The sequence below is a fragment of the Hipposideros armiger genome, unplaced genomic scaffold (genome assembly GCF_001890085.2).
Source record: "Hipposideros armiger isolate ML-2016 unplaced genomic scaffold, ASM189008v1 scaffold_582, whole genome shotgun sequence".
NCBI classification, from domain to species: Eukaryota; Metazoa; Chordata; class Mammalia; order Chiroptera; family Hipposideridae; genus Hipposideros; species Hipposideros armiger.
In genome coordinates, this window is record NW_017731932.1 from 450034 (window position 1) to 463568 (window position 13535).

The 13535-nt window shown below is 45.2% G+C and overlaps 1 protein-coding gene across 3 annotated transcripts; it reads left to right on the plus strand.

The window, feature by feature from the left end:
- The first annotated feature begins 4926 nt into the window (after positions 1-4926).
- On the plus strand, positions 4927-7902 carry TIMM10 (translocase of inner mitochondrial membrane 10). Of its 3 annotated transcripts, none has more exons than XM_019624290.1 (3): positions 4927-5034; positions 5533-5646; positions 7456-7902. In XM_019624290.1, exons 2-3 carry the CDS (start codon positions 5576-5578, stop codon positions 7655-7657), a joined length of 273 nt encoding a protein of 90 aa, XP_019479835.1. In that variant the 5' UTR covers positions 4927-5034; positions 5533-5575; the 3' UTR covers positions 7658-7902. The 3 variants fall into 3 exon arrangements, with proteins under 3 accessions (XP_019479835.1, XP_019479834.1, XP_019479833.1); XM_019624289.1 differs by having other exon boundaries at positions 4986-5121; XM_019624288.1 differs by lacking the exon at positions 4927-5034 and adding an exon at positions 5131-5422.
- The last annotated feature ends 5633 nt before the right edge of the window (positions 7903-13535 follow it).

Consider the following 13535-nt stretch of genomic DNA (forward strand, 5'->3'; position numbering starts at 1 on the left):
GCCTGCTTTATTTTGTTCGTAATATTTATTTCAATCAAAAATAGCCTTATTCATTTCCTTATGATCTGACTCTCTCACTAGACTCTAAGCTCCACGAGGCATTTACTCTGCTAATGGCTATATGCCCAGGAACTAGCAAATTGCCTGGCTCGTATGGGGTGCTCAATAAATATATATGGGATAAATGAATGAATTAGTTAATAAAAGTGTGGAATTGGAGCTTGGGGACCCATGCGTAGGATGATCTGAAAGCGAGGTTTGGGTACCAATGGTTGAATAGCCCAATATTGATGAGTATTAATACCTCTGGCATTAAAATATCTCCTTCATCTGTCTAGAATTTATCTGCCCAAGATGGGTGAGCTTTTCTATATATCTCCCTGACCTGCTGTCCTTTTTTAAAATTAAAACTCACTTCTCTTCTTTCCCTATTGCCCTTAGGTATTGCAGACCGCAAAATATAAGGTCATCGTAGCACTCATTAAAACTTCCTTAGACAATTAATGTATTCACTGATCAAATGCTTTTTGAGCACCTAGTGTGTGCCGGGAACCAGCGGTGAACACAACAAAAAAAGAGGCAAAACCAGATCATTACGGTTACATTTTAGTGTGGGGAGATAGACAGCAAACAAATCAAAGAATATGCTATATTAGGTAATGATAGGTTCTATAGGAGAAAATGAAGCAAAGAGGAAGTGTTTCGTTTGGGGTATGTGTGTGATATACTTAGAGCTGTCAAGGAAGGTGTCACTGAAAAGGTGACATTGGAGCAAAGATCTGAAGGAAGGGAGTGAGGCACGCAGCTACCTGGAAAGGAAGCACTCCAGGCAGATGGAACAGCAAGTGGAAAGTTAGGAGTGTGCTTGGTGTGTTTGATTAATAGAAAAGAGGCCAGCATGACTGGGGCAGAGCGATGGACCTGAGACTAGTAGGACATAAAAGGCAGTGGGGGGCCCAGTCGTGTGGAGCCTTAGAGTCCATTTCAAGGACTTTGACTTTTGCTCTGTAATTGGAAGACCTTGGAGTGTTTTAGGTAGTGAAGTGACTTGATCTAACTTGAGATTTTTGATGAGATCACTCTGGCTGCTGTTCTGAGAATGGCCTGAAGGGGGAGCATGCACCGAAGTGGGCAAATCACTTAGGAGACTACTTCAGTAACTCAAGCTCAAGATGGTGGTGGCTTGGACCAGATTGTCAGCAGTGGAGGTGAGAAGTGGTGAGGAATGGTAATAGTGGGTAACAGTGATTAAGACTGTGCCGGCTTTCTCTTCAAGGTCATAGAACGACCATTCCGTTCAAGCCCTTGACATTCTTATTCTCTCACCTTCTGCTCATCTGGAGAGGTGGGGGTGGGGGGGTGTCCAACTAGACTGCCTTTGTACTCTCCACACCTCTCATGAGTGATCAGGGCCTAATTGGGGAGATCCTGGGTGACAACCCTACATCCTTTCCCTCGAGGCTGAGGTTCCATCCAAGAGGACAATACTGACCATGGTGAATAGCATTTACATAGCTCCCCTTTGGGAGGCTGGGAGGCTGGGAGGATGACCGTTGGATAGAGTGATGGGCCAGAGATTCACCATGCTGCTGACGATGGGTCAGCAACTTTGGAAGACATGTCTGGATTCCAGAGAACTTGGAAGGCTGGAGCTATATAAACTGTCTTTTACAAAAAATACCCAACAAACTTGACAGAGACAATTGGAAATTCCTACTTATAGGTCCTCAATTCCCAACTGTATAAGCATAGGAAGGAAAAGACACAGTCTCATGGAAGATAATAATGTCATCATCAATGAGAACAATGATTTCCCAGGTACTGGGAGGAGGGGGAAATGTGGAGTTGCTGTTCACTGGGTCTAGTTTCGGTTATTCAAGATGAATAAGTTTTAGAGAGCTGCTGTACAATATAGAGTCTAAAGCTAACAACACTGTATTGTGCACTTAAAAATGTTAACAGGGTAGATCTCACATTGTATTTTTACCATAATTTTTAAAAAGAGGCATTTTTTAAAAGAAACTCAAGTGAATATGTGCATTAGATGTCATTAATATCATTAGATGACATTAAGAAATTACTATAATTTTGACGTTGTGGAAAAAAGACTTTACCTGTTAGAGATAAAAACAGATGAAGAAAATACGGTTAATGTTCACAATTGTTAAATCCTGGTCATGGGTATATAGTAGCTCAATATACTGTGCTCCCCACTTTTCTGTACATTTTAAATTTGGCCTAAAAAAAAGTCTAAAAACTACAAAAATAAGAACAATGATTTCTTTTTATTGAGTATCACCATGGACTAGGGGCTTTAATTACAGTATCTTTTTTGTGTTTTTTTCTTTTTTGTGATGATTTTTTAAAAATCTTTTTATTTTGAAATAATTATAGGTTTACAGGAAGTTGCATAAATAGTACAGAGGGGGCCTTGTGTACCCTTCACCTAGCTTCCACTAAAAGTTAAATCATACATAACTATCTGCAATATCAAAGCCAGGAAACTGACATTGACACAATGGTGTGTACAGTTCTATGATATCTTATCACATTTGTTGATTCGTGTAACCAACCTCACAATCAGGATAGTGAACCATTCTATCCCTACAGAGATCTCCTTTGTGCTCTGCCTTTATAGGTGCTTCTTCTGCCCACCATCTTCTATCCCCAGGCAACCATTAATCTCTTCTCCATCTCTACAATTTTCCATTTTGAGAATGTTATTTAAATGAGATTATATAATATTTAACTTTTCATTACACCTGATTAAAACCTTTTCTAGAAACAGCTTCCTTTTGTAAGAATCCATCTCCTTTTTCCATACCATTTCTTAATATTCCATAATATATTGACTATATTTTCAAACGCAAAACCAGGGCAACATATGCCCACTAAAACATATAGACAATAATATTCACAGCAGCATTATTCACAATAGCCCCCAAACTGGAAACAATCCCAAAGTCCATCAACAGGAGAATGAATAAATGAATTGTGGCTTGTTCATACAATCAAATGCTAGACAGTAATAAAAAAAATGAATAACAGATAAACAAAACAATATGAATGAAATCTTACAGACACTACACTGAGCTAAAGAAGCCAGGCACAAAACAAAATAATGTATAATCCCACTTACATGAAATTCAAGAATAGGCAAAACTGATGGTGATAGATATCTGAATAGTGGTCAATTGCAGGAAGCGGGGTATTGACTGGAAGGAACATGAGATAACTTTTTAGGGTGCTGAAAGTATTTTGTATCTTGATCTGAATGGTGGTTATAGGAATGAATGTATATTTTATTTTATTTTATTTTATTTATTTTTTTAGCTGAGCCATCCTGCCACCTGTTGGCAGCTCAGCGGCTGCTCAGCTCGGGCTGACTCGAACCGCTGTTGCTCAGAGCTCAAACTCTTGAGTGAGCTCTTAACCAACTGAGCCACTCGGCCGGCCCTTGAATGTATATTTTAAAATTAAGCTTAATATTTGTATATTTTACATACTTTACTGAATGAATGTAATACCACAAATTTAAAATATCAGAGCACAGGGTTTGACAAAGGTGAGTCCTTAGAGCAGTAATGGGGCCCAGTGTTGAAAATCCAGATTTTCTTAGACAATTAGGGAAGCATATAGTGACCAACGGAATAAAGTGACCAGCCCACCTTCTCCAATGGACCGTGTACCCTTGCATCATTAATTTGCATCTCCTAAATTTCTTTTACTGGAAAATCCCTTGACAAAATCAAGGGATTGAGATGGGGTATTTTGTTGATGTTGTTGTGGGTGGTGATACAGATGGAGGAAAACATTGTCTTGAAAGATAAAGAGTTCACAAGTACCCTCCTTTTCCTGTGACTGAACACATTAGGTTAGCTTTAGTGGCAGTCAAAATTGCTTATTCTTCTCTTTATTGTGCATCTAACAGAAGTTGAACAAAACATAAGTATACATGTCTGTGAGCAGGAACAGTGCCTTATCTTTGCAAGCCCAGAGAAAGTGTAGAGACCTGTACTCCTGCATCTGTATTCACACAAAGTTTCTTGGAGCACTGGTTCCCAAACTTGGTTGCACAAAGGAAATTGTGTACTACTTATGCAATTTTCTGTAAACCTATAATTATTTCAAAATGAAAAGTTTTAAAAATCATTACAAAAAAGAAAAACAAGCAAAAACAATGTAATTAAAGCCCCTAGCTCATGGCAGATGCTCGATAAAAAGAAATAATTGTTGTTCTTATTTTTTTAATTAAGGTTTATTGGGGGTGACAATTGTAATAGTTTAATTTTTAGACTTCTATTAGGCCAAATTTAAAACGTACAGGAAATCGGAGAGCACAGCATATTGAATTTCCATATACCCATGACTAGGATTTAACAATTGTTAACATTTAGCTATATTTTACTCATCTATTTTTATCTCTAACAGATAGTCTTTTTTCCACAGCACAATTTTCACATCCTCAGAATTATAGTAATTTCTTAATGTCATCTAATGCATATTAATACACATCTAATTCACCTAGGAATTTAAAAAATTACTGATGCTTGGGTCCCACTCCCAGAGATGCTGATATAATTGCTATTGGGTGCAGCCTGGGCATCGGGATTTTTTAAAGCGTCCCAGGGGTGACCTTAATGTGAAGCACAATCTGAGAACTGTTGTGTGGGGGCGTTCTTCCTCCTCCACGCCTGATTTGTGCTCAAGCGTCTACTCTCGGGGGCGGGGGCGAAGTTCACTGAGCTCTGACCAATACACTCAAACCTCTCGGCGACAATCCCTGGGACTCGACATCCCCGCTGCAGGCGCTCTGCCCCCCGCCCAAGCCTCTATGGTATCTGGGCGTCCTCTCTAGCATCGGCAAATCTCTTTCGTCTTCAGCTTCAGCCGGCAGCGGATTTCTCTATGGTAGCGGATTTCCCAGCGCCGCCTATTTCGTACCTCATTCCGGAAGCGAGTCCGGATCAAAGAGGCGGGACTTCCCTCTCGGAGGTGACCCACGTGCTTCCGCCTTGCCTAGCTGGGCACTGGGTGAGTTTCTCGCGTTTGCCCAAAGCTGGGGACACCGGGGGTATTGTGACCGGTTCCAGGCCGAGATGAGTGACTTCTGACCTTAAGGTGACCCTGATGATGGCGCCGCCATTTCCGAGTTTCAATCCCTGGGCCGAGGCCGGGGCGCGTTAGTTCTGCGTATGATCGAATTCGCAGGGCCCCGGAGGTTCAGGCCCGTGGTTTTAGGGTGTTTTGTTCCGGAGTCTCGATCTTCTGGAGGTGACCTAGAGGCAATGGGCGTCAGGGCCTCAGGGCTCGATTTGCAGCCCCGCTATCGACGTGCTGCTGTATGACCTTGGGCTAAGCAGTGTTCCCTTCGGGGCCTCAGTTGCCACATCTGTGAAATGGGGTGGTTGAACTCAATGAGGTCAGTGGCTTCTGTCGGTCTGATACTATATGATGTCTTCGTATCCTCCAGACCCTGTGAGGGGAAAGTGAATGGGAAGGGTGGGTGCTGACGGTGATGTTTGCTCCTAGGACTAGGAGGCCAAAAGGAAATCTCCACGGTGTCGGGGCTGAGATGGATCCTCTTAGGGCCCAGCAGCTGGCTGCAGAGCTAGAGGTAGAGATGATGGCTGATATGTACAACAGGTAAGAGCCTACTCTGCACCACTTGCTTGTCTTAGAGAATGATCCTAAGTCACCCTTTCCAAGGGCAGAGGTGCGTGACTTGAAATATGCTTTCCTCAATCTAGACGAGCCAGAGGCCTGTACTCAACCCCCTCCTGCACCCCCATGGCTAAAGACTAATGCAGACACAGTNGTCTTAGAGAATGATCCTAAGTCACCCTTTCCAAGGGCAGAGGTGCGTGACTTGAAATATGCTTTCCTCAATCTAGACGAGCCAGAGGCCTGTACCCACCCCCCTCCCCCACCCCCATGGCTAAAGACTAATGCAGACACAGTATGGGGTCACTGAGAACTAGCTGCACATTTAGACTGGGGTGGAATTGGTGATGAAGGAGCCAAGTAGGAGAGAAACTCCAGTTCAGGGTCTGGTTAGGTTCCAAGAACAGTTGAGCATTTACCTTTTGACAAATTAGCATTTCTTAAAGTCGTACTCCACCTCAGGCGCTTAGCATTTTACACGCATTATCTTTTTTAATCTTCAAAATAATCTGTTGGATTAATTTTATGGTGAAGACATTGAGGTTTCCAGAGGTAAGTAACTTGCCCAGGGTCCACAGCTGGTCACTAGCAGTGTCACGTACAGTATCTCAGGCTGACTCCAAACTAGTGCCCATGACCACGTGGCACATTTGGGAACAATTCATAGCTCCACCAATCACTACTAGTATGGCCTTGGGCAAGTTGTTTGAGCTATTTGACCAGTGGTTGCCCCATCTATCAAATGGAGGTAATACTAGTACCTACCTCATATAGACATTATAAATATTAAATGTAAAAATGTATGACAGGGTGTTCACATCAAGCCCAATACGTAGTAAGCAGCCAGCAAATGTCTGCTGTTTTTATTGGTTTAAGCTCTCAGGTATCCTTTTTTTTTTTTTTTTTAAAGATTTTTATTGGGGAATTGGGGGATGGGAACAGCGCTGGGGAGTTGGGGGAAGGGGAACAGACAAGTTGCTGTCCTTTTGTTCTTCGGTCTAGTTGTGGAGGACTTTGCTTCACTGGCCCAAGTTGGCACCATCATTGCGCTCTTCCCAGGCGAGGCAGTCAGTCGCCGGCTTCTGGACGGCTGCTCACGCTGGCTGCTGGCCGCTCACGCTGGCTGCTGGCTACACACTGTAGCTTATGGCAACCCACTGCAGCAGGGGCTGCAGCCTACGCCCTCGCAGGCGACTCATGGCAGCCCAGCTCCAGGTTGAGCTGTTGTTCAGCATCTTAGCTGTAGAGGGCAGTGTCACTGGCCCTCATATGTGGGATCCGAACCAGGGCCCTCTGGTGTCCCAAGCCAGCTCTTAACCAATGCGCCACTCGGCCGGCCCTATCCTTTCTTGATTACTTGGTTTATCTTGGAGGATATATGTTACAATAATTTTTAAATGTAGGCTGTGAAGTCAGATCACCTGGGTTCATATCCTAGCTCTATGTGGTCCTGAGGCTCTCTCTGTGCCTTAATTTCCTTATCTATAAAATGGGAATAATGATTGTGCTGACCTCATAGGTTTATCATAAGAATTACATAACAATCAAGCACTTAGCATGATGCCTGGAACATAGCCAGTACTCAACTAATGGTTCCTATTTTAATTAGTCATAAACATGGGCTCAGGCAAGGTTCCTACTCTCAAGGACCTTCCAAGATGGTTGAGGTGCAAAGTGAGGATTTACACTGCCTTCCTGGGAGGTGAAAGCAGTCGATTAGGGCAGGGATGGTTGAGAGTTCCTGGTATGCCACAGGACTGCTCACCTAACTTTGCGCTTCCTTTCCCGCAGAATGACCAGTGCCTGCCACCGGAAGTGCGTGCCTCCCCACTACAAGGAAGCAGAGCTGTCCAAGGGCGAGTCTGTGTGCCTGGACCGGTGTGTCTCCAAGTACCTGGACATCCATGAGCGGATGGGCAAAAAGTTGACAGAGCTGTCTATGCAGGATGAAGAGCTGATGAAGAGGGTGCAGCAGAGCCCTGGGCCTGTGTGAGGCCCCAGACAGGATACCCCCGAGGTGCACCCTGCCCCTTCCCACTTGTCTAATTAAAGTGCCCCCGTTGGGTGTCATCTGTGAAGACTGCCAGGCCTAGGCTGTCGTCTGTGGGAGCCAGGAGTTTGGTAGAGCTCTCTCCTGGTTGAAGTATGGGTGTCTTTCGCACGGGAATGTGACTGTATGTGTGTTTGTGTATATATATACATATATATACATATTAAAACAAGTTTGTTGACACCTACTATGTGCAAAGCAGTGTGCCTGGCACTTAGAAGGAAAGGCAGCAGAGGGGGTCTGATGTAGTATTTAAAAGTGTAGACTGGTACAGTGACCTGGGTTTGCACTCCCGGCCAGCCGCTTGATGATGTACGACTCTGAACGTGTCATTTCATTGTGCTTTAGTTTCCTTATTGTAAAATGGGGACAATCATAGGGCTATTGTGAAGATTCAGTGAGTTAATGTGTAAAGTATTCAAAAAAGAATGACTAGAGCATAGGAAGTATTTAAGTATTAGCCATATATATGGCTATATATGTTATATATTTAAATATACATATTTAAATAATATATGTTATGTTCTATAAGTATATTTGTTTATGTTATATAATTTATAAAATATATTTATATTAAATTTAATTATAAATTAATGATTAATAAAAATAAATTATAATTAACAAATAAGTAATTAATGATATACATAAATACTTAAATAACAAAATTAAGTGGAGGCAGGTAGTTTCACAAATGCTATAAAGGAATATTTAGAGGAGCAAGTGAAAAGTCGATGGGATTTAAGAAGGAAGTGGCCCACCTTTTGGTTCTAAATGGCAACATCGGCCATGCGAAGGGAGCCAACCTCATGTGTGATGTGAGTGATCCAGAGAGGGGACTGAGTGGTCACAGCCCTGCAGCTTCCACCTGACTCAGGGACTGCACAGGTCATTCTCTATACAACATGCATCCAATCCGATCCACCCAGCTGGGCTGAGGGGCCCCTTAGGAACTGGAGGCTCAGAGGAGAGGCTGCCACATCTAATCCCTGTCCTGAGGAGTGCCCTTGGACTGTTGTGCAGCTTTCAGAATGTGTGGGTCACTCACTCCACATGGGGTTTTGGTGGATAGCAACGCTACTGTGGTAGCAGTACTTTGGCAGTGGGCCTGCATGGTAGAGGGTGGTGTCTGGGCTGTGACCTAACCAGGTCACAGGCATGGAGTGAAGGAAACAGGCAGTGAGTTTCACATTTAAAGGGATGGCTTCAAGCCAGACCACCTGAGGTGAAGTTCTCTAGCAGTGTGATGTTGAGTGCGGCATTTACGCCCCGTGCCTCAGTTACCCGATCTACAAAATGGCAGTCAAGTTAACCTCTGAGTGGTTGTGAAAATTAAATGTGTTAATAAGCATTTAGGAGAGTGCCTAGCTCTCTCACATTAAGTACTCAATAATGCTAGCTCTGTATTTTTTTTGTTTCAATTGCTAAGTTTGGTGTGAGGCTACAGCAAAACCATTGCCCACCTGTCTACCTTAGTGGTGGGCAGAGAGCTAAGGCTCCTTTCTAGGTACTGAAGTGCAAGTCTGGGTCAACAGGTGGCGCTGTCTGCTCACGGGATCTGCACGGCTGTGACCAATTTTACAACTGGATTTGCCTCTTCTACAGCAGCTAGGAAGAGGGGAGCGGTGAGGAAAATTGATGTTGTACCTGCCCTCGGATCTAGCTAGGAACATTGGAAGTTCTCTGAGTGCATAGCTGGAACACGCAGAAGGGGCCGGTGGAGTGGAAGAGGAGGTTCCAGCTGGAGAGAGGAGCACTAGCTTTGAAGTGGCAGAAAGTGTGGCGCCTTCAGGAAACAAAGCTTGGGTGTGCCTGGCGTGCTGAGTGTGATGGGAGGTAGTGGTGAGATGAGAAGAGGGCTGGGCAGGCACGGCTCCAAAAGAGCCTGGCGAGCTGTGAACGAGTCCGGATTTTCTCCTACTAAGGGGATCAGCAAACTGTTGAAGGATGTGAAGTCTGGCAGTGAAAAGGACCGATCTATCATTTTCGAGGCTCCCTCGAGCTGCCAGCCAGGTGGATAGTGGTAGACGATGGTTTAATGGATTAAGAGGAGCCATGCCAGGGAGCCAGGGAGGAGAAGGGATGATGACAGTAAGAACAGCTACTGAGTCGCTACAGTGTGCTAATAAGTATATTTACTTCAGTTAATTCCCCCCTTGTAACAACTGTGAGGCAGGTGCGATTATTGTCATTTTATCGATGAAGAAGCTGAGGCTCTGAAAAGTAAGTAGCTTGCTGAAGGTCAAACAGCTGGCAAGTGGCAGAGCCAGGATTCCAACATATTTAGACACCAGCACCAACTTTTAACCAGTCCTCTAGGACTGGGGGCGATGCTCCCTAATGAGACATATGTCGGTGATGTCATAGTTCATTTAACAATGTTTATTTTTGGCCTGTTACATGCAAACTGTCCAAAGTGAATTAGCGAGGTCCCTGCCCTCAGTGAATTAAGTGCAAGGGATGGGAGGGTGGGTGCAGCAGAGATGGAAGAAACATACAAAGGGGATTAGAATGGCTTAGGGTCAAAAACTCGTAATCCTCAGTTTTTGCTCCATTGTCATGGTTTCAAAAACCAAGAAATGTCTCCTAAAACTCTGGACTTTAGCTTCTTTTCCAAATTTAGATCTGAGAAGTCAGCCTGCATTCCTGCTTGGTAGCAGCCTACTAGAGGACTCGGCTGTCCACCAAACCTCCCACGGCTGATTTCTTCCTGCATCACCGTCTGCTTGACCTGTCGGCATTTGTTCTGTGCCTTCCGCTCTGGGTGTTCAGATGAGCTGGACACTATGTGAAACCACGGTAAATGTCTTGGTGTAGGCAGCCTCTTAGTGGCCCCCGGTATCTTGTCTGCCGCTTGTCATCCCTCACATAACGCCCTTCCCTTGAATCTGCAAAAGACCTAGAGACTGGCTTCTAACAGAACACAGCAAAGGTGGTGGGACGCCGCTTCTGTGGTTAAGGTACAAGATTGTAACGGCCGTCTTATTCTCTCCATCTCCCTCTCCTGCTCACTGTGATGAAGCAAGCTTCCCCCTGGTGAGCTGCCCTGTGAGGAGGCCCATGTGGTCAGGAACCGAGGGCAGCCAACAGCCAGGGAGGAGCCGAATCCTGCCAACAACCACACGAGTGAGTGAGCTCGGAAGCAAACCCTTCTCCAGTCAAGATTTCAGGTGACCACAGCCCTGAATGCCTTGTAAGAGACTCTGACATCAAGGACCCATCAACGATGCACCCTGACTCCTGACCTAGAGAAAGTGAGATAGTGTTTTAAGCTATTACACTTGGGGGTAATTTGGGATGCAGCCATGAGGAGACCGTACACGTACAGTTCTCAGAGCTGTTCCAGTTGTCTGAGACCACGGTCATTCTACAGCTACATTGAGGAGCCAGGCACCATGCCGGGCATTCGCGGTATGTCAATCAACAGAATGGATAAGGACCCTTGCCCTCTTGGAACTCATATCCTGGTGAAGGTGGTTTCACAGCGTGGCCGTCTGAGTTGGCAGTGCTATTCTGCAGGCAAGACAGCTCCTTCAGCTCCTTGGGAGAACTTAACCTCTTTCAGGTTTTAACCCCCTTTGAAACTCCAACAAAAGCTACAGACTGCTTTTTGGTTTGTTGTTGTTAGAAAAATGTATGTGCACTTAGAATTTTGCATGTAATTTTAGGGATTTTCATAATTCTTGTGGTCTGACCTAAGAGAAGTCTTGTGAGGAGCATTGTTTTAGGCACTGGGGCAAAGAAGCAAGATAAAAGGTCTAACGGGGGAGACATGATTAAAATCAGTGGCTTTTACAGTTGTATTAAGTGCTACAAGAGATGTTCAGGGAGCTGTGGGGCTATATAAAGGAATGTGAGATATTGTAACAAACATATATTAGGTCATTCAGATGACCAAAATATATTCCTCATATAGTGAGTATATTGGGTCTTCATCCCTAGTTCCTGGCTCACAGCTCCGTAAACCCTTGGCATTTCCTAAGTATTGAAAGTGATAAAAGAGTCTTCGGTTATGTGAATGAGGTGATTTTCAGAAGCACCAAAGGAAGGGGGCTGGTTGCCAGGAGAACTAACCAAGTGATATGAGGGTTGGAACTTTCAGCCCTCCCCTCCCTTCCCCTCTGACTTCTGACCCCCAGGAAAGGGAGAGGGGCTGGAGGTCAAATCAGTTGCCAAAGCCCTACCATTTAGTCAATCATTTCTACATAATGAGGCCTCCATAAGAAACCCAAGAGGACGAGGTTTGGGGAACTTCTGGTTGGTGAGCATGTGGAGCTGCAGAGACAGTGGGTGCCCAGAGAGGGCATGGAAGGCTCCCCTTCCGCACACTGTGAGCATCTCTTCCATCTGGCTGTTCCTGAGTTCTATCCTGTTACAGTAAATTAGTGATCTAGTAAGTAATATGTTTCTCTGAGTTCTGTGAGCCATTCTAAAAAATTAATCAAGGGCCGGCCGAGTGGTGCAATGGTTAAGAGCTGGCTTGGGATGCCAGAGGGCCCCAGTTCGGATCCCATATGAGGGCCAGTGACACTGCCCTCCACAGCTAAGACGCTGAACAACAGCTCAACCTGGAGCTGGGCTGCTGAGAGTCGCTGGCTACGGCGTAGGGTGCAGCTCCTGCTGCAGTGGGTTGCCAGGGGCTACCGTATGTAGCCAGCAGCCAGTGTGAGGGGCCGGCAGCCGCAGTGAATGGTGGTCCAGAAGCTGGCAACTGATCTGCCTCACCTGGGAAGAGCGCAATGATGGTGCCAACTTGGGCCAGTGAAGCAACGTCCTCCACAACTAGGCTGAAGAACAAAAGGACAGCAACTTGTCTGTTCCCCTTCCCCCGATTCCCCAATAAAAATCTTAAAAAAAAAAAAAATTAATCAAACCCCAGGAGGGGAATGTGGGACCCTCTGATATTACAGCCAGTTGGTCAGAAGTGCAGGTGACAACTTGGACTTACAATTGGCATTGTGAGTTGGAGGGGGTCTTTGGAACCTCCAGTCTGTAGCCAGTTGGTCAGAAGCCCAGAAAGCCTGGGCTTGTGGTGGTTTGGAGGGGGTGAGGCAGTCTTGTAGGACTGAACCCTTAACCTGTGGAATCTGTTGTTAATCTCTGGGTAGAATTGAGTTGAATTCTGTGAAACCCTGCTGGTGTCCTGAGAATTGTTTCTCAGTATTGGGGAAACCTCACCCCCTCAACATTGGAATTGGGTCCAGGAACCCAATAAACTTTCATTTCTGGCACTCGCTAGACTAGAGGAGTGAGGCTCAGGAAGCCTAAGTGACTCGGGCAAAACTGCGTGACTAGTCAGCTGCAGAGCCAGGAGCAGGCCCAGCCTGCGTGGCTCCTGAGCCAGCAGTGCTGTCCACTCAGCTGGGAAGCAGCTTCCAGCCAGGAGCCTGCGGGAGATCCAAGGTGATAACACTGTTCTACTCACGCTGTGGGTCGTCTCAGGGGATCAGCGCCTTTCCTTTCCCAGGATGTTCTCCATTCATTAAACACACACACCCAACCATAGCTATCTCTTTCCTTCAGAACAAACAAGCAAAGCCAAAAGAAAACAAGAAAACAAAATCTAAGTTTCCAGTCACTTATCTCACAACACTGGAAGTCCTTGGCCTTGCAGAGGTCCTTCCAAACTGACCCCAGCCTGCCTTTTCAGCTCCATTTCCCACCACACGTTTTATTTAGTCAACAAATGTTTACCATGGGCTTGCTTGTTACATGCCAGGCCCCATGATAGGGGGCAGGTATACAAACCACCTACAATGTGGTTCTTGCCCCCAAGAGAGTTATATATCATGGGGAGGGAAGCAGGCAAGTAAACTTGATTCTA